Source organism: Rhodnius prolixus, unplaced genomic scaffold (assembly GCF_049639745.1).
Source record: "Rhodnius prolixus isolate KJV_2025 unplaced genomic scaffold, Rpr scaffold_5, whole genome shotgun sequence".
Lineage (NCBI taxonomy): Eukaryota > Metazoa > Arthropoda > Insecta > Hemiptera > Reduviidae > Rhodnius > Rhodnius prolixus.
The window spans coordinates 20,267,340-20,287,686 of NW_027411624.1; the positions used below are offsets into that span (position 1 = coordinate 20,267,340).

General features: G+C 32.7%; 2 protein-coding genes across 7 annotated transcripts in view; one reads left to right on the plus strand and one right to left on the minus strand.

The window, feature by feature from the left end:
* The window catches only part of LOC141458862 (uncharacterized), a 22,983-nt gene extending 15,319 nt beyond the window's left edge, over positions 1–7,664 (plus strand). For 3 of the 5 annotated variants that reach the window (XM_074137406.1, XM_074137410.1, XM_074137407.1), the window contains 5 exons: positions 989–3,068; positions 3,773–3,871; positions 6,824–6,909; positions 6,989–7,056; positions 7,141–7,664. In XM_074137406.1, the coding sequence (XP_073993507.1) occupies positions 989–3,068; positions 3,773–3,871; positions 6,824–6,909; positions 6,989–7,056; positions 7,141–7,471 (2,664 nt within the window). In that variant the 3' untranslated portion in view covers positions 7,472–7,664. The remainder of the gene's footprint in view (positions 1–988; positions 3,069–3,772; positions 3,872–6,823; positions 6,910–6,988; positions 7,057–7,140) is intronic. The other 2 variants (XM_074137408.1, XM_074137409.1) reach the window with 2 other exon arrangements.
* A 730-nt stretch (positions 7,665–8,394) lies between these two features.
* Positions 8,395–20,347, minus strand: part of LOC141458864 (tachykinin-like peptides receptor 86C) — a 379,610-nt gene continuing 367,657 nt past the window's right edge. Inside the window, exons 5-9 of one of the 2 annotated variants that reach the window (XM_074137418.1) lie at positions 19,710–19,790; positions 15,592–15,742; positions 14,850–15,046; positions 12,487–12,614; positions 8,395–10,449 (exon numbers count right to left, since the gene is read on the minus strand). In XM_074137418.1, the coding sequence (XP_073993519.1) occupies positions 10,286–10,449; positions 12,487–12,614; positions 14,850–15,046; positions 15,592–15,742; positions 19,710–19,790 (721 nt within the window). In that variant the 3' untranslated portion in view covers positions 8,395–10,285. Of the gene's footprint in view, positions 10,450–12,473; positions 12,615–14,849; positions 15,047–15,591; positions 15,743–19,709; positions 19,791–20,347 lie in introns of both variants that reach the window. The other variant, XM_074137417.1, reaches the window with a different exon arrangement.

Genomic DNA, 20,347 nt, shown 5'->3' on the forward strand with positions numbered 1-20,347 from the left:
ACACCATTTCATCACATTTTTATTCTTCATCTTGGCTTTCTCGTCTTACGGTTTAATTTAACTCTTTGCGGCTAGGTGGGTTAAAAACTGTCCCACCTTTTGCTTAGCTTTTGCTGCATGGTGGGATATATTTTAACCCACCTCGAAAAGTTGGAAGTTATTCATACATACAGCTTAATAAGTTATTTAAAGTTTTTCATTCAGTTGGCAGTGCTATGCACCAATGGTAAATGCGTAAATACGTGAAAAAGTTTTTATATTTATTATAAACTTGACCGATAGTAAAAAATGGTGGCACCGCAAACTGTTCTATTATTTAGATGCAGCTGTTGTTAATTCATATATTGTTTATAAAAAATTAGGTCAAAAACATGGAACTTAAACATTTCAAGGAACAGTGCGCTGAAGGACAGTGCTGTACTGTCTGCAAAGTTCCGCTTTGTTTTGGTAAAAAGTTGTGTTTGAATGAACATCATATCAAGCATTAATTGCAAAATGGTATTATACAATACCAGTGTCCCACACTAAAAAAGGACTATTGAAATGTTATTAATTTTCTCTTTTCTTTTTTTCTTATTTCGAGAGTAATGATTATTTGAGAGGGATGATTACGTATGTAAAATAATGGAAATGAATGTTTATTTCCATTTTTTTATAATAAAAGAAATTCTGTGCAACTAGGGCTTTTATTTTTTTTTAAAATCGTGTGCCTCAAAGAGTTAAGTGTAAATTAAATTATTTATTTATTTTTGTTAAACTGAATATACGTAAAATTAAAAATGTAATTGCTTATTCGAAGAAATATTGTGGGTCACATTGATTTTATTAAATCAACACCTTTTCTATGCTTGCTACAAAAGTTTTTTTTTCCTTATTTTATAATAATTCATTCTGTTTTTAATTTGTAAAGAAACTACTTTAGAAATACTTTTTGACTATTGCAGTTCTCTGTTTTTTGGTTTACATTTAATGTATTTGTATTTTTCAGGAAAGAATAGAAAGCAAGAAGAATGAGCCTAGCTCTTCTAATACTGAGTCTATGTCTAGGACATATAATATTAAGGATCAAAACCACAGATCAACTGGTCTACAGTTAATCTCCAAAAATCAAAATGAATTAAGTCTAAATTGTAAAGCTGAAACTGGAATCCAATCTGTAAAGAATTTAAAAGAAGTTTTCAGTGATGAAGAACTAAGCGACGATGTTTCCACTCCGACGGGTGAAATTTATTGTGAACAATCAAAAAATGGAATTAACCAAAATCTCGAAGATATTGCTAAGAATAATTTACAAAACTCAACCTATAAAGAAGATAAAAAAATCATCAAAAGTGTTAATGGAAATCTCAACATGTCTCAAAATTGTGTCGGCAAGACAACTAACAATCACCGATTCCAAGAGGATCATGGAATCTCGGTTGAAAAAGTAAATGTTGTTATCCGTAATTCAGGACCTCCTGCAAATTGGAAAGAGGGAATTGTAAAAAAGGATTCGTTAAATAAGAAAAAATCCATCAGTAATTCATCTATCTTTTCTCGTAATCCAGAACCATCTACGAAAACATTACTAGGGAAAACGCTAGAAACGTCTATTCAAAGGTTTGAGCTGAAAAATAGAGTTGATTGCAAAAGTACTGGTCTCAAAGTAGGGAATGAAAAGAAAGACTTGAATAGAAGTGTTGAGAGTAATATAGAACGTAAAGTACTAGGACATGAGCCACCTGGATCTTATCAAGACGGTAATTTTATTGCGAGTCGACTTTTGAACCCTGGGATGGAGAAAATGCATGCTAGTAGAATTGAAAAAGTTAAAATAAAAAGGGATAGCTCGAGATCTGATCAAGATGATCAATTGGATTCAAAAGATGAAAAAAAGATTCATAAAGATGAAAATGAAATGAAAATAGCATTGCAAAGAAAGGACGAAGAAGACACTACAGAAACAGGGAAAGTCTCTCATGAAGGTGCGCAAGATGAAATAACGTGCTGCGTTTCGAGGCCTAACCAAGACAGAATTGATAGTAAATTTCGCAAAAGTACGTGTGAGGAGATAAGAAAATCCCATAAAACAGAACAAAGAGCGGGCGAAGTGATGAACAAAGCACTTAATGTTTCTGAAGAAAAAGATAGTGACTCTAAGTCTCTTCAAGACGAAAAGTTTGGAACTAGAAAAGTAAAATATGAAGACAAAGATGTAAGTATAATTAGAAGCAAATCGCTGAAAATGGGTAAAAAATCAGGAAATGAGGTTCAGCGTTCTGAAAAAGTTGATGAAATTAAAAGATACGATCCCATTTCTAATCAAGATAATCAGATTTGGGTGAAAGGATTTAAAAAATTAGATAATGAAACGCCTACAATTGAACAATCTCAAAAAATTATTATAAAATCTGACCCCGCTTTAAAAAAAGAACATGATTTTGGTTTTAGTGTCATTAAACCGATTCGCACATATTCCAGATCAAAATATCCCCCCAAAAATACAATATTAGATAGTTCGTCAAATGCAATATTTGATTCCATTAAACAGTCAATAAAAAGTCATAAAATAAATGATTCAATAAGTTTATCTAATGATAAATTTAGTAAACAGAATAGCCATAAAAAATGCAATAAACGAAAATTGTATACGCCTGGAGTAAAAGTACATTTAAATGACTCCTTAGATAATGAATGTAATGGAGAAAGTAATTATACAAAAACAAAAATTTTTTTTTCTGAAAAAAATGAAAATGTTAAAAAGAAATTAAGTCCTACATTGTTTGACTATGATAGTGAAACTGACGATGATGTTGGTTGCGTTACTAACAAATATCATAGAGTTATCAGAAGGTCAAAGACTACGCATGAGTTAAGTAATTTGCCTAGAAAGTATTATAAAGAGATATCAGAAGAAAGCAGTGGGTCTGATTTTGGTGAAAATGCTAGAAAGCGTAGAAAGCTTGAATTAGCTGATACTTCACCAAATGATAAAACAGGTTCTTCAATTTTGTCTCGTGATTCCAATTCTTCGGCATCTACAAAAAAGCATAGACGCAAGTTACTATCGTACACTCACACAAAATATGGTTAGTATATATTATATAGACTACTTTAAATTTCAAATTAAGTCCTATTTTGTTAAATGAAATGCTTGTCAACACAACGAAATAGTCTATAATGATATATTAAATATTACGTACATAAATATTATATAATATTCATTATAAACATGTTAGAGTTATGGGCGAACAAAGGGTTCAGAAGGACTCCAATTTGCCATTATTTGTCGTTATTTGTCCCAGCAGTTGGCTAACCTCCCAATACACGCCATCACCTTTAAGACCTGTACTTTTCAGCCTTGATCCGTCCGTAAAGCAGTTAACGTTTGCATACATTCATTACGAATAAATTACCTAGATAGCACGATGGCTTATCACACTGGACTTTTGGGATTCAAGTCAAGATAAAACTGTTATTAAATTTCCTTTTGCTAAAAGCCTGTTGCTTATTGTAGTAGATAAGGTTCGCATTGAAGAAGTCAGAAAGCTCTGGATTGGGTACCAATGACCAAGGATTCTGACGCGCTATAGTTTAAAAAAATAATATATTATGAAACACATAACTTACTCTCACTGTTTCTTTAACATGATACTTTAACTGAACATGATAAGTTCACTGAATATAGCGCCACTGCTAAGGGAAGTCTGAGTTCACCACCTCCAGTTCTCTTTAAAAAATAGTCCAAACTCCATGATAAGATTGTTTCAAATGATATGTATTAATTTTCCAGGTAAACCTAAAACTTCGAATGAAAGAAGAGGTATGAAACTTGAAAGCAGTGAAAACTTACTGATTGATGATGTAAAGATGAATACAGATAATAACAGGGGTGAGTTTAATTGTTATTATATTTCCAGTCTAACTCCTGGTAATTTTTTTTCGATTAAAGTTCTAAAAATAACTCATTTAATTTATCTCAGTGATTTGTAAAAATCATTGAAGAACCAAAATATATATAATATTTAATATTTTCTAAAAATATTAAATTAATTTCATTGTTATATCATTTAAGAAATTGTGATTAAAAATACTCGTTTTCTTTATCACTTGCAACAATATAACTTCAACAGTAATTTATGAGGAAAAATAAAAGCAATTCGATCTTTAATATGCCAATGTTATTATAATTAGGATGGCAATAAAGTATACAAGTCATAATGAATGAATTTCTATGTATACAAACATTTCTTTTTAATTAGTAATTTAATTTTCACAATATTTGTCTTTTACCTTGTTAATTATTATGATACGTTTGATAAAAAAAAAAAAGAAAAAAAAAGCTATATGGTAAATTGCTATAAGGGGAAAACCAAACAAAAAAATAAAAGCTCATTTAAAAAGCAGGACCTCACTGTAATAGCTGAAAGCTGAAATTGTTATTGCAAAACTTTACAAACAAAGCAATCATAACGATGCTTATTTTTTTTTTTTTTTTTGGCGCATCAACAGCTGAGGTTATTAGCGCCCGGAGCTTTTTCCAGTGCACTGCCGGCCTCCGGACAGTGTTCTCTAGTTACAGACAACACTGTCCGGTGAGCTGTAAGAAGCTCCTAGGAAGAGAAAATCTAAGGGTCAGCTGCTAGATCTGATTGCATTTTCAGTAAAAAGACCACCTACAATTTTTTTCCTTTTATTGTCTTTTTCGTAAAAAAAAAAAAAAAAAAAAAAAATGATTTCTTATGATTAGTTACGAATAGTAATTAATAGTTAGTATAGGCCTTAGATTAGATTAGATTAAATTAGGGTGGCCTCAAGGCCTGCGCCACCGCGACCCCTATGGATCTATTGTGGCTCCCCGGCTTTAGAGCTCACCCTCCAGACCCGTCCGTTAATCAGACTCTTAATTCTGGAGAGTGGCTCCCTGGGTAAAGCTCTCAGGCCTTGGTTTTTCCTCCCCGAGAAGTAACATCCTTAGCCATACGAGCCCCTCACACTGACACAACACGTGCAGTGCCGTTTCCTCCTCTTCCTGACAGAACCTACAAAGGCTATCATCTGCCAGGCCCATGCGATGCATGTGCTTTCTGAGCCTGCAGTGGCCCGTTAATAGGCCTACAATTATCCTTATGGCCCCACGGCCTTGACGGATTAATTCTGCGGTCAGTCTCGGCGAATAGCCTCTGATGAACTCCTTCGCCTGCCTCAGCCCAGTGGTGGCAAGCCACCACTCCTGAGCCTTACTCTGCACCCATACATTGATGGCCGCAGACTTGACACATTTCGAAACCCCAAAGCAGGGCTCCGGGCCGACGAAGTGTCCCGCAGAGCCTTCCCGGGCCAATAAATCTGCCACTTCGTTCCCCTTGTGTCCTGAATGACCAGGTACTCAAACTAGAAAGACCTTATTCTGGTCACTAATTTCCTTCAGGGCACCCAGACAGTCCCAAACCAGCCTTGAATTGACCTGGTAGGAACTAATTGCCCGTAGAGCAGCCTGACTATCCGAGAAAATTACGACCTTAGAGTTAATAATTCTTCGCCCTTTAATCTCGGTAGCACAGAACATAATTGCAGCTAGCTCAGCCTGAAAAACTGTAGCTAGTTTTCCAAGGCTAACCGAAAAGCTACATTTCGGTTTCGCCCCGTACACTCCCGCTCCTACTCCCTCCTCCATCTTGGAGCCATCTGTGTACCACATTGAATCTCCCACAACTGGGGGTCCACTTTTCCAAGCCTCCCAGTCCCCAATACAGACTTTGAAAGGCTTGTTGAAGTTATATTTGGGAGTCATAAAGTCCGAGGGCAGGCCCAGAATTGGGTCGGTAATAATAAAACCTCCAAGGCCGCAGTAGGGGAAGTCCTCATGGCCCCAGTGACACTCAAGCAAACCAGCCTTTGAATACCACTGAGTGCTCGGATTCCTCCCACCTGCAAGGTTTTCGCCCACCACGCCACCGCCCCGTGTGACACCGTGGGTCTAACCACACTTTTATAGATCCAGAGCGTCATCCTAGGGCTTAATCCCCAACTTTTCCCACACAGCCTTTTGCAGCATCCTAAGGAAACCTTAGCCTTGTGGGAAATCATATTTATGTGTGAATTCCATGTAAGCCCTTTATCGAAGATAACCCCAAGATATTTGGCCTCCATGGACAGGGGGATAGTAACTCCCCCCAGAGTTGGTTGCTCCAATCCACCCAGATTCCTCCTCCTCGTGAAGGGAACAACCCTAGTTTTATGAGGAAAAGATGGAGAGACCTTCCGCTCTGCTCCATCTATCCACAATATTAAGCGCTCTTTGCATGCGCCCCGAAACCGTATGAGCGAATCGTCCTTTAACCACTACTCCCAGGTCATCCGCGAAACCTAGACAATAGAAACTCCCCGCCGTCATTTTCGCTAAAAGATCATCCACCAAAATCGTCCACAGAAGGGGTGACAAACCCCCCCCCCCTGCGGGCAACCCAGCGCCACTCTGACCTCTACCGAACAGTTATCCAACGTGGCCATAACAATACGGCCTAATAGGTTAGACTTAATCCACTGACAGATAGTTGGCTGTGGGTTGGATGTTGGTTAATAATTTAAATTTGTTAAGCTGGTGGGTTATGCTAAATTCTATTTAAAACATCAAGGCATTTAAAATGTTAGGAAAATGTTTTTGTGATAAAACTTGATGGAATGCGGAATACTCCTAAGTCGTCAAAACAATATTTCTAGCAAAATCCAAATTTGAAAGTTGGTCATTATTGCAATAAACCATTAAGTCTTCAATGCAAACCACACATAAAAAACAACAAATTTTTATATATTATACATTTAAATGATTTTATATTTTTAGTAGAGGTTTTTATTACGAATGGAGCAGCTTCATTTCGTACTGACAATATGACAGGTCCCAATGCAAAGCTGGATACCCTTTTGGAGGTTGGGGCGTTTTAAGATTTATTTAATTTATTTTACGTTTGATTAGGTTAATATTTCAAAGTAGTTTTTTTGTTTGTAGAATGCCTCCAAAGATTCAGTTCCCAATTTGGCAGATGAGGTTAAGAATGCACAAGATGCAATTTCAAGGTGATTAACATAGAGATTAATCCATTATGTGAGAGTTTTTCACAAAAGTTGAAAATTAAAACCAAACAAAATTTATGTTTTCAGGATGATATTGAATGCGAGAACAGCAGTAAGTGAAGAAATTACAACGAGTGTAAAACCATATTATGATATAGTGCAAAAATTTAAGTCTGGTATTACAAGTATGGAAAATGAATTAAAAGAGCTAACAAATCTTTGTAGCGATATTGAAAACACTACAGATTTAGTGAACAAAGCTATTTCACAGCCAGTTAGTGATAAAGAGATGCGTGAATTTGTTAATTATTTAAGAGAAAACAACTATTACTTAGAATTAAATAAAGAACAAGCAAACGATAAAAATTTAATTGCAAAAATCAATGCTTACATTGATAAAAGCATGAATATTGAATAAATGTTAAATGTCTTCTCCTTTTTTTTTACTTAAATATTTATTTTTAATAAATTTTGTTGTAATTTATACAATTTATGGATAATATTTTCAGTATTAGTTTACACTAAAGTTATGCTTGTTAGCATATTTATTGATTTACAAGTTCCTTAATTTCCTCAAAGTATACTTGTAATTAATAAAAGTATTCAGAAGTTTTTTGTGCAATGTTATATTTAATATAACATTATATTTATTGTGTTAAATTTGTTTACAAAGTTTACTGTTGAATTTCAAATTAAAAGTTTATCATTTTTAAATAGATTTTTCAACTTTAGTATTGGTGTTAATATTTAATTGATCTTATTTCCGACCCTAGTCTTTTATTCCCAAATTTATTTATTAATTATTTCAATAATTTATTATTCAGTGCAACTCACAGCACTTACTTTGAAAATATTTTAAATGAAAATTTTACAGTTAAGTCTTCTTATTTCAATATTTATTAATAATTCGGTTTAGGCTTTTAATACTTTTGCTAATGAAATACGTACTTGAGATGATTTTTAAGTATCTATCGAATAAGTTTATATCGCAATTACCCATTCCTGCACCATTCTAAGCTTTATTTAATAAACATGACCAAATAATAATTAATTATTAATAATTATAAACAGTAACCCTAAATGTTGAATTTATTCAAATGGAATAAAATTTGGAATCCATAAATAATTTAAAATAATAAAAATTCATTGAGTGTTGGATGGTTAATGTTAATTGATGCTGAATCAATAAAAACATTTCCTTGAGAAATTTTTTTAACCTGCTGTTTGTGTTATAATTAATTTATTGATAACTTGAATTTATAACTTAAAATTTACTTCAACGGGTTAAATAAACTGGATTAAAGGGCTCTGTGAACATTAAAACCAATATTATTAGAGAAATAAAGTTTATTCATTATTCAATGATCAATAATGTTGAAACAATTATTATATTTTTGAGATGAACATATCTTTTTTTACAATATAAACGTTGAAGAAAGTGATTTCATTCATTAAATTGCAGTTATAAACACCACATTGAGCAATATTAAAAGATATTTCAAAAGTTGCTTATTATTTAAAAGATAAAAGAGAAGAAAGTAAATAAATCTATGTGTGCTCGTATTTAATTTTAATTCGATTCTTTTATATTATGAACTATTGCTTTCGCCACTATGCAACCTCAAAAAATACTTTTGTAAGTTTAATTATTTCTATGAGAGAACTTTTAGTACAATTTTTAAAACATGAAATAATAATAATTAAAATAATTTTTTTTTTAAAAATTGCCATGTGCTAATGGTTATGTAAATAATTTTAAAATTAATGTTCCTAATTATCACATTAGTTACTATTAATGGTTCAATAATTCATCTTAATATCATGAGCTGTTTATTGATTAAGGAGTGGTCATAATCTCAAAAAAAACAAAAAACCTCTTTTTTACCAATGTTATCGCAAATTTATTGCCTCCATTAAATAATTACCATTTCATAATCCCAAAAAATAGTGCCATAAATTTTCTGACTCCAATTTTGAATACTGATAAAAAAATGACAGGTATCTTCATTCACATTCATATTACAGAGCGAGCACATGAAGTATCAGTATACCACGATTGATAATTTAATTCTAATAGCTCCCCTTTAACACGAACAATAATCTTAATAAAATCCATACTGTTGCTGTGATTAATACGCTGGATAGCATTTTTTAAATTCAAACTTTTAAGTTGTCAATATTAATAGTATTATTTGACTTCTTTTTTTTGCGCAGGTAACTAACTGCATTCAGCAAGACCATTCGCCAATTTTCCTGGTTAATCAACAAGAAATGAGGATAAGATTTTTAAATTGTACTTTTTTTTTTGTATTGTCTAGTTTTATACCAGAAAATGTTTTAAACAAAAGTGATTGATTGGCTTTATTTAGTGGGGAAGTGGTTTATTAAATTTAAAGAAAATCGATGGAGACATTATCCAAAAAAAATCTCGATCGGATTGTACAGTCAAATTACATTTTCAGTAGTTGGATATTCGCAAAAAGTGACACTAGAACCAAATTGGACTACCAAATTTAGTTCATGAGATTGTTCTATTAAAACTGACCAACACAACTAAACGCTTAATATACTTGTAAATTTTATTTAGGGGTACTTAAAACATGTCTTTCCGCTGACAACACAATTCACAAATTTGAATAATCGCAATTCAGTCTCTCGTGGCAGTAAAAAAATCGTGGCAATTTAATGAAAGACGCCATAGTATATTGTAGCAACTCCATTAATTGGTCATTTTTGTTTAAGGAAGGCTCCCAAAAAGTTACAGGCCGGTCCCCAAACAACATGCTTCGCCACTGCTTTTACCATTTGTAAGAGAGAATAAACAGCACGATGTAAACAGATAAAAATCAATGTCTCCAAAGGAAATTCCAATTATTAAAATTTTCTATTCAAAAATTCAACATCACAAAAAATGATTTACGTGTGTTACACAGTGAAAGCAGTAAACAGTGATTTATTATTTTAATATTCTCAATAAATTTTTGATCAAAGTACATTTCAATTCCTTTGTATTACACGTAACAAAGTGCTTTTATACGCAAAGCATTTTAAATTTATAAAATAGTTTTTCTTTAAAAAATAAACATTCAATTTTTAAACACTAAATTATTGAATTATTTACAGAACTTTCTTTTATAGAATTATTTACAAAATATTTACATAAAATCAGTCTAAAGAATTTGATACTTTTTTTATGTTCTTTTATATGGATTAAGGAAGTATTAGTTTTTAGCTATAACATTGAATTAGTCATATCTGGAGTCCACGAATGGCTTATTTTTATATCTTGATTTATCACTGCGGAAGCGGCCTGTTTCAATGTGCATGGTTGTCGATGAACCTCCTGACAGAGACCCACTGATTCCACCACCACTGAACTCGATTTCCGAAAATTGCCTGCAATGTTAAAAAAAAAAGAGAAGCTGTTAACAATAATTGAAGATGTTGCTGAGAAAGGAGTGGAAGATAAACGGTTGGCTACTTTCCAATGTAAAATACATTGCATATAATTAATTATCAATTTCATCAAGTAAAAAAAATGCATCAGCTGAGATTCATCAGCTCGCCTCATGTTATGACTGTTTTTACAGCCACAGCATTAATTCTGGGGACTTTACGGTTTCAAAACTATTAATAACTGGGTCTTATTTTTGTACGCATATTAAAGAAACTAGCAATCGGGAACTTTTTTTTGTCAATTAGTTTTATATTATTTGAGGTTGAAAATCTATTGCATGCTATGAAAATCTTCACGGAATACATAGCTCAGCTATTTATGAAATATTCTAACAGAGTATTGCTAAGTTACCCATATTTTCTATCTTTAAATAGAAAAAAAATACATTATTTTACATTACTAATTTTTCTTAAATTTTAAAAACGTAATAAATAATAGCAAGCAGATCACTTGCATTATTGTACAACCAAATGTTACTGGTTTTTGAATAGTAAAATTTAGCATTTATTTTTAAGAAAAAAAAGTATCTTTATTAATCCTAGTGAAAACATAAAAATCCGTCTGACCAATTTTATCGAAAAATTAAACTTTAATTTTTTAGTAAGCAGAGCCCTCCTTAGAGATATTAGAGAGTAATATCTTCCTTACTATAAATAACTTAATTATTCGTAATTTATTTATTTAGTTATGATAAAAATAAGCACACTCCTTGCAAAAAAAGTAAGTAATCTTGTAGACTGTAGAGCAACAAAATTGCATTATTATTAATTAAAACATCTTTGTATTTAGATGTAATTCTTTCACACCAAGTATAGAAATGCCATTGTAGACGATCAATATAAATGGAATGCATAGACTGAATATAATATATCAGTAAAAAAATGAGGAAACATTATTTTTAGGATATCTAAAGTCAGTAAATCAGAAAGGGTTATGGAAGCATGGCTTGAAAACCAACCATTAGGGAGCGATACTGACTATCATTTTTCTCATGCATCACTTATTCGATACAAAGCGTTAAAAAAAGGCATGAAAAAATACAGCAAAAAATTAAGATCTAGATTTCAAAGGATTACTGCCCTATAAATCATGAGAACTCATCGTAAGGTCTTGTGCAGGTATGGCCAACGTAAGGTCCGCGTAATGAATTTATTATGCGGCCCGCGATTAATCTTTCAACATTAGGTATTCAACTTCCAAATAATTAGTCGAACTGAGTCGAGATACTTCGTTATTTATTATTTTTAAAAAAATTCCATTTTAGAGATTTAAAACTATTATACTCGTCTTTTGTAATTTTAATGTACAAACTTAGAAATCATCTCATTTCCCGTGTTTAAAGACACTAAATTAGGCAAATATAATTGATAAAATTATATCAACTAATTAAAATAAAATTAAAATTACATCAGTTCAATATCAGAATTTTATACTAGAGAGTTCGGCAAAAATAAGTGCAAGGATCATAGTATGTAAGAAGGGTGTTTTCAGGTAAGTGAGACGCTTATCATGCACACCATGAATATTCGCTTCTAATTTATATTTGCTCTTTCTTTTTTCGAATACGAAAACAAAAGTAGTGAAGTTGTTAATTATCTTTGTTGGTACGCTGCAAACAAGTCTGAAGTAAATGAATGAGCATTGATCCTTGAACAGGGATAAAAAAGTCTTCTCTTAAGCATCAACTTTGTAGTGAATTTTTCTCAGAACACAATTAGCCCAGGTATTATTTTCTGGCTGCCCTTCATTGGAAAGATTGAGTTTACACCAATCAGGGGCAGCAAACTTTGGGATCGAACGCAGGGGGCTTCCTTATAGTCTACTACATCTTTACCGCTTTTTAGTTCAACTAATCACGTTCTCTCTTTTGACGTTTAATTACAATTTAGAAATTTAAAAAATGATTATTAGGAAAAAGGAAAGGATTGTCATGAAATTAGGGTCTCTTTTTTTTTATAGTTACCCTTGGGGCTTACAGGATTTCGACCGTAGTAGAAGTTCTGATCTAACGAGTCGATTATTTGGTGTTGACTGTAATTCAGGATGCATGCTAGGCCTTACACAACAGCATAAACAAATTATTTGCCTGAAGTATACACGAAACCTGTGAACAAAATCAATTTTATTATATTACTTTTGGTTATATGTAAGTATTTCCTTTATTACATGTAACACATTGTTTTTTGCTTCAAATTTTATTGAAAATTTAAACTGCGCTAGAGCACAATAATAAATGTGATTAGAATACATAAAAAAAATTAAGAAATGTAAATGACGATCTCCATTGATGTCTCCGAGCAGTTAATCACACCAGCTCAGCCGTCTTGGAGGATTGGCTGGAAGTGTGAACAAATCTGAATTTAGTGGATTTAAATGTGAAGAGAAAGTTTGATGGAATTTGGTGCAGCAAGATTTGAAGAGTTCAAATAAAAGTTGAATGTCGGCGTATTAAAGATTAGATAGTTCTAATAGAAGGGAGCAATCATAATGCGTCGAAAGATTTGGCTGTACTTTACAATTCGTCACTCCATATCGAAGCAATTAAAGCTAAATATAACCATCGTTTATTCTTAATATTACTTTTGAGTGTTTGTTATTCTTTAGCCATTTATTTCCAAGGAGTTTAATGAGAAGTACCGTTAGGATAGTTGGTACATAAATTGTTTAGTAACTAATACAGAGAGTGTTCTTTCTCTAGAACTGCCTCCGGTATCACAGCAATATCGATGTAGTAAGTAGGATTCTCGTCTATGATTATTTTGTTTGTGTTCCACAGAAAAAAACTGTGTTGAGTTAGAGTCATTACAGAGCAACGTGAGTAAGTATTTTGGACAACTTTAGTGAGAACATTCTTTACAGAAATGAGTTATGCAAAGAGCTTTTGAAATCATATAGAAAAGAATTCTTGAAGTGCTAAGGGGGCTCTATTCTCACAGTTACCCAGGTACAAGTCAGGCAATTTTTACAGGTTCAGTCATTGTTGTCAATGGCAACGATGGACTCTGTTCCTTGGAGTATAGTTGAGGATACAAACACAGTGCGATGGAAGTAATGTTGATACAGGTAAACGCTTCTCTTAATCGCTGAGTTCACATTAAAAATAGGTTTAAAAAAATTGTTACCGTATCATATGTTATCACAGTGTTAAAGGGAGATTGCCACAATCTTGTGCAAGGTGTTTTTTAACACATCTGGTTTATAGTAGCTTCTAGAGTGATCTTATTCCTGCCATTAGTCGTGGTATATGAAACAATTTTTTTTAGGCCCAGGTCCAAATTCTCTTCATTGTTTGGACTTAGCTCAAAATCCATGAAGTTCGGTAACTGGATGGATAACTGCGGAGATGTTCTGGCACATTATGTCTTATTTTCCGTCAGTTCTTATTCTACTTCAATGAGAGGAGAACTTTGATGCAGATATCTTATCATAACTCGATAAGCTTTTTATTCTTTCAGCTGAAAAAGAATGACCTTCTATTTTCTTGTTGTATTATAGGCAATAAATTATTTTTCTAAAGGGATCGATGATCTTGGTATTAATAATAATTAGTTCAGTAACTGGAGCTCTGCAAGTGAAATTGTGTGACCCAACTACAAATACAAAAGGGCTGATACGCTTCACAAATACCACAAGATTTTGATACATGTTTAAACATGAATAAGAGGTTATTTCTTGATTCTCTTTGTCAAGAAGTCTGTGGTTGTAGTGATTGTTTCATCTGAGCTTGAAAGTGGAACAAACGTATTGTATGTTAAATTACCTGGAGCTAAAATTATATTAATTAAATTAAACTCCTAATTTAGGCCAGATAATTGGGCTTAGATGGTTGTAGTTTGCATTCTATTATTACCGAATTAATGTTATTTGCAAAGCGAATTATTTGACGTATTTTTCTTTCTGTTGGCGTCAAAGGAAATTAGGAGATTGATTAGTTATCCATTGCTGCACTATCTTAGAAGGAACTGCTTGGGTTCATAATCGTGATCGCTTTATTGTATATATATATATATAAAGGAACAGGAGAAATGTGAACATAAAAGTGAATAAAGTAAGGAGGTAAGAGTTCCGTATTTTAATTATTATTTATAGATTCATTCAACTCAAAATAAAAGCTAAAAAAAAAAGTATTTTACTTGATAATTAATAAAAAGTCATTAACGAATATTTACTTTACACTGTACAACTCCTACAAAAGTATATTTGAAAAACCGGTTATAGTCTCTATATTGCGTTATTTCAAAAACTCAATAATCGAAAAAAAGAAGTAGAAATTCATGTTTTTGAAGTACAAAAGCACTTACAGATACTTTGGTACTCAATAATTATTAAAGATATTTACCTGTTGTTCATCCAATAATAAATGATTGGATTGACCATAGCGTTAGACATTGCCAGCCAATAGAAGGAAAGGTATAGATGAGGAACATAACTGCTGACGGCCACAGATTCATGGTGAAATACATATATGAAGTATCCATGATATGGCAGCCAACAGATGGTGAATATAGATATAACCGTGATAAACATTCTGACTACCTGTAAAAGAATGGATTTTTATAAATTTAAATTTCAAATTTTGGCTTGATCAATGAAGAAATCTCATTGGAAGAGTCCGTAAAGTGAAGGTAAATCTGTTGATGTAGTGCATAGTGTATACAATATAGTGACTTCTATTCTCAACATATAATAATATTCTATACTCAACGAAAAGTAATGAGAAAATGATTTTATTGCATTTATGTGTTTCTTTGTTTCAAATTGTTCTCTTCTTCTGGTTTATAAACTAATAATTTGTGTACAAAGCAACTTGTATAATCGAGGTAAAATTTTGATGTGTCAGTTTTGGTTAATATCGTTGTTTTTATTCGTCACAGCGCGCATATTCTTTGCGTACAAAGAATAGAAAAAACATGGGAGTTATGAAAGATTAAATCTCTATTCATCCTTCAAAATTTGCTAGAAAAACTGATAAAATTAAGTTGCAAAATTAAAATATAAGTAAGATGTGTCCTAAATGTTATATTCCATTTATTCTTCAGTATAATATTGGAAAAAAGCTTAAATCTTTTAGTAAATCTTACCTTTCTTTTTGATTTAATATTGTCTAATTGACGTTGTGTTTGTTCTCCTATTGATTTACTACCCCATAATTCTCTGCCCATTAAAGTGTAGCAAATCGCCATAGCAACTACTGGTCCCAAATAAGTCACCACTAAGAATATCAAGTTGTATCTGTAAATAATTTGATTAAGGTTTCAATAAATATGTAGAATAAGCAATTCTGCAAGATTGCAATGTCTCAGAGAGCTACAATCTTCTGGACTTTTGGCATAAAAACAAACAAATTATTTTGTCAAACTTTCCATCATCTAAATTGTTAAAGAATATATTTAAAGTCTAAAAAAATATTTTTCTAAGCAATAATTATTCAAACGTAACTTTATCATAGAAAATTATAACAATTATAATTTACTTTTCGTAGCTATGCTCATACAAAACCAGAATAGATGGTTGATCTGCAGTAACTAAAACCAAGTTCTTTTATATCACTAAATAAAGATATAATTCTCAAATAGTGCGCACTAATAGATTTTAATGGCGTAAGCTTCTTTATTAAAATCATTTTAACCCATTTTCATTCTCATCACTCCGATTCTTAGCTAAAAAAGAAGAAGTTTATAGCTGCGAATCAAAAAAGCTTTTTAATTCTCACGACTGTCCATATTTTCAAGCATTAAAATTTATATCAACAATGAGCCTTTCTTTCAATAAATTAAGCTTAAAAGCAAAAAGGTGTTTTTCGTTTGATTGTTCAGCTTTCACTGTCAGAAAAAAATGATTAGTCCTTTCAGCCGCAGGATGAATAAACATTCACCATAACGATGGGAGCCACATAAATTTAAAATGACCTAAAGTCAAGTTAAAAAGATAATAGATATAATATTAATTTTTAGATGTAATATTTGTAACCTTCACCACAGTGTCCCAGCTGAAGATATTAAACAAGAAATTGAAGCGCAAGGACATAAGGTGAGAAATGTCTCATTAGTTTACCACCCAATAACAAAGTACCCGCTGCCTCTGTTCTTTGTGGACTTAGAACCACAAAGCAACAACAAAGAAATATTCAATCTTCGAGCAGTATTGAATACTATTATCCGTGTCGAAGAACCTTACAAACAAAACAATATCGTGCAATGCAAACGCTGTCAAACGTACGGCCATACCAGAGGTTACTGCCAACATGCCCCCCGCTGTGTAAAATGTGCAGGAGCCCATCTCACAGCTGAATGTACCAAAAAAGCAGAAGACCCACCGAAATGCGTTCTGTGCCTTGGACAACATGTGGCGAGTTGGAAAGGATGCACTGTCCACAAAGAACTGCAACAGAAGAGAAAGCCGGAACCAGTCTATAATCACCCGTCTGCACTGAGAAGGCAACAGGAATCGAACCACGCTCCTCAGCTTCATTCTTCATCTCCTCTGCAGCTTGGAAGAAAGGCTTCATTGCCAAACACCAGTACCCTAAGCTATGCTGATGTAGCAGCTGGACCATCTTCTCTTCAATCTCAAATCCAAGCTCCAGTCACAACCACTTCTCCAATCGACATCACATCAACACTCAACTCTTTCATCACTGACTTGAAAAACCTGGTAACTCCACTAATTTCGCTTCTCACCTCGCTAATCAATAAACTACTTCCTTAAACTCCTACTATGGCTCACACTCAACATTCCTTAACTATTCTTCTTTGGAACGCTAATGGACTAACTTCACGACGACATGAACTGGACATTCTTCTCCATGAGAAAAGAATTGACATTGCGCTGATTACTGAGACCCACTTTACAAGCAGATCATATTTCTTCATAAACGACTACATTATTCACAGAACTGACCATCCAGACAACACAGCTCACGGAGGGACCGCCATACTAATCAGAAGAACTATACAACACAACTACACTCCTAGCGACTCAACTAACTTCTTGCAATCTACTACCATCACTCTACCCAGTAATCCTTTCCAGTTCTCTATCTCAGCAGTTTACTGCCCACCCAATCACCAAATAAACCAAGAGCAATTCCACCGATTCTTTCAATCCTTAGGACCTCGATTTCTTTCTGGCGGCGATTACAACGCGAAGCATCCTCAATGGGGAAGCAGAGTGAGAAATCCTCGAGGTATGACGCTCTCTAATACTATATCTTCCAATAGACTCAGTACTCTTTCACCCAACCAACCGACTTACTGGCCAACATCTCACAGAAAACTTCCTGACCTGCTTGACTTTTTTGTCTGTTCCTCACTCACAAACATCCACACAGAAATACAAGGAATTAACGATCTCTCATCTGACCACAGTCCTGTCTTACTTACTCTAGACGTGCAGAATATTTAATTTGCAAATATTTGTGAGCTCATTTATTTTATTTGTGTTACCATTTCATTTTACGTTTCTATGCGATGTTAAAGTATTTATTCATCGTAGAAAGCAAAATCATCCACAGAATAGTAATTTTAGCGGTAGTGAAGTTAGGAAATTAATAAATTCTAGAAAAATTCATTAAAAAAAATGATCAAAACTTTTTTTTTTGTAATAATAATTTTTCTTTTTCTTTTTATTTTTTCCGGGCCATCGACTTCTTGGTCATTAGCATGCTCCCAAACTTTTTCCAACATCCGAGGCCACTCAAGCTGGGACGTCATGGACTTATTGATTGGTAGCAAAGAGAGAGGTATATCAAATAAGTCGTAGAAAGTTACTGTATCGCTCCATAAACTTTTGAAAACTTTTGTAAACTCCATAAACATGGTTGAAAATTTGATTTTTTACTTTTTAAAGTTAGAAAATAACCCATTTCGAAGTTGTCGTTTTCCGATGCTGTTATTGTTTTCGTCTTTTTGGCATTTTCAAAACGTTACATTAAAAAGTATCCTTCTTTTTGCTAGTTTGATATTCGAATTGCAAATCTTGAACTATTTCATCATTATAAGTCCAAGCTGCGTTTTAATTCATAAATTATTCTAAATGTAATTAAAATTGTAAAAATTTAATTAAACAAACTCACTACTACTACCGTTTTACCAGACATCTAATCATAGCTTGCATTCAGTACTGATTGCCCTGCCTGTATGCGTATTATAATTACCAAAACTACAAATGCATGCTTTTGAAACTGCGTTAAATCTTAATCTCATTCATAAATCTTTTACCCTTGAAGAGCTCAAAACTATATTTTACTAATTACTTTCTCAAAACTTTCAACTTTCGATTTATGTGTCGTAAATTTATTTCAAGATGGCAAACGCTGGATAAGCATCGATGATTACTATCTTGTCCATTTTTCCTACATGACTTGGAACCAAGAAGAGCTTTAGATTACTCCACTGTGCAAGGCTACAAAGCTAATCTTGCTGACTTTTAGATTTTTTGAAAAATTTGTAGCTTGTTACGAGAAACATGTGTTCACAAGTTAATGCAGCCAGTAAAGGTACATCTGAGGGCTAAATGCCTTTTGCCTCACCATTGCCATAAAACCAGCGCGACATTTACTGTATAATAACGTAATAAGAATAACACAATATTTGCACACCTTGCACCTTAAATGTGTGAACAAAATATATTAGGTGCGATTCGTGATAACAACTACCTGAAGAAGGGAAGCTGTGGTGGTATTAGATAAACAAGTGTGTATGGTTTAAGAGGGAGGCTGGCTTTGCTAAAATAAACACAGGGTTTGTGTTGATAGTGATAAAATTTGGTGGGGCAAATATTCTGCCACTTTAATAAAAGCTTTTATGGAAGATGAAAATATGAGATTATTCAAAATGGCTAAAAATGTATTCTTATACTCTGTTTATCTATTTTTAATCCTCATCCCTCTTCTACTGTTAACCGCATTCTCAAAAATTTCAAAACAACAGCAATTTCAGCAAGCCACCAGAAAGCTAATGAAAACTCAGCTATTGTCTAGGCTAGGCAGTAATCGCTATCAACGCTTTTAGAATACATACCTATAATATAAATAGTAGACAGTACTATTTTTTGATAACATAATGTAAGGACAGTACTTTTACAATTGAACTGTTCAAAAAATTCACTGGTTTGCAACAATCTATTATGAACAACTCGGTACAGAAATTTTGGAAACCAGTGTTACTCACTTTTATTATTAAAAAATAATGTAACTTACACATGTTCCGACATAGATTTAGGATAATGTCCATCTGGCCACATCATGTAACAAACTGTACTTGTCTGGCCATTTATAGTCCTGAAAAGAAGCAATTGATTACAGTAAACAGTTTATAATATGCATTTTGATCATATTTATGGGCTTAAATGAGTGTTAACTAAATACTCTCTAATCGTAAGTATATGTTTGCTATTGGGCACTTGAGAAAATTCATGCTCTCTACTTACGCAACAAATTAATGAAACATGGCAGTTAATAATTTTTGTTTCTCAAATTCTATTGTTGACTGTTGACAATAGAATTACTTCCTCATATTGGTAACGTAATTTTTTTAATTTGGATTTCTGAAACCTCTTACCTAAGAAGATTTTTTTTTAGAAAGAAGGTTTTTAGGTAGTAACTGATTTTTGAAAACATTAAATAAAATAAATATGCTAAGAGTGCTCCTATGTGAGTATAAGTTTACATCCACAATAATTGTTCCCCTAATTTCGAGGCACACCAATTAGTAAATAAATGAATACATCAACCGTCCGTAAAAAAAAAAATCCACTCAAAAAAATTAACTATAGATAAGAAAGAGGTATAAACATATACAAACACCAAAGTTTATTTTTCGACGATGTAACTAGAAG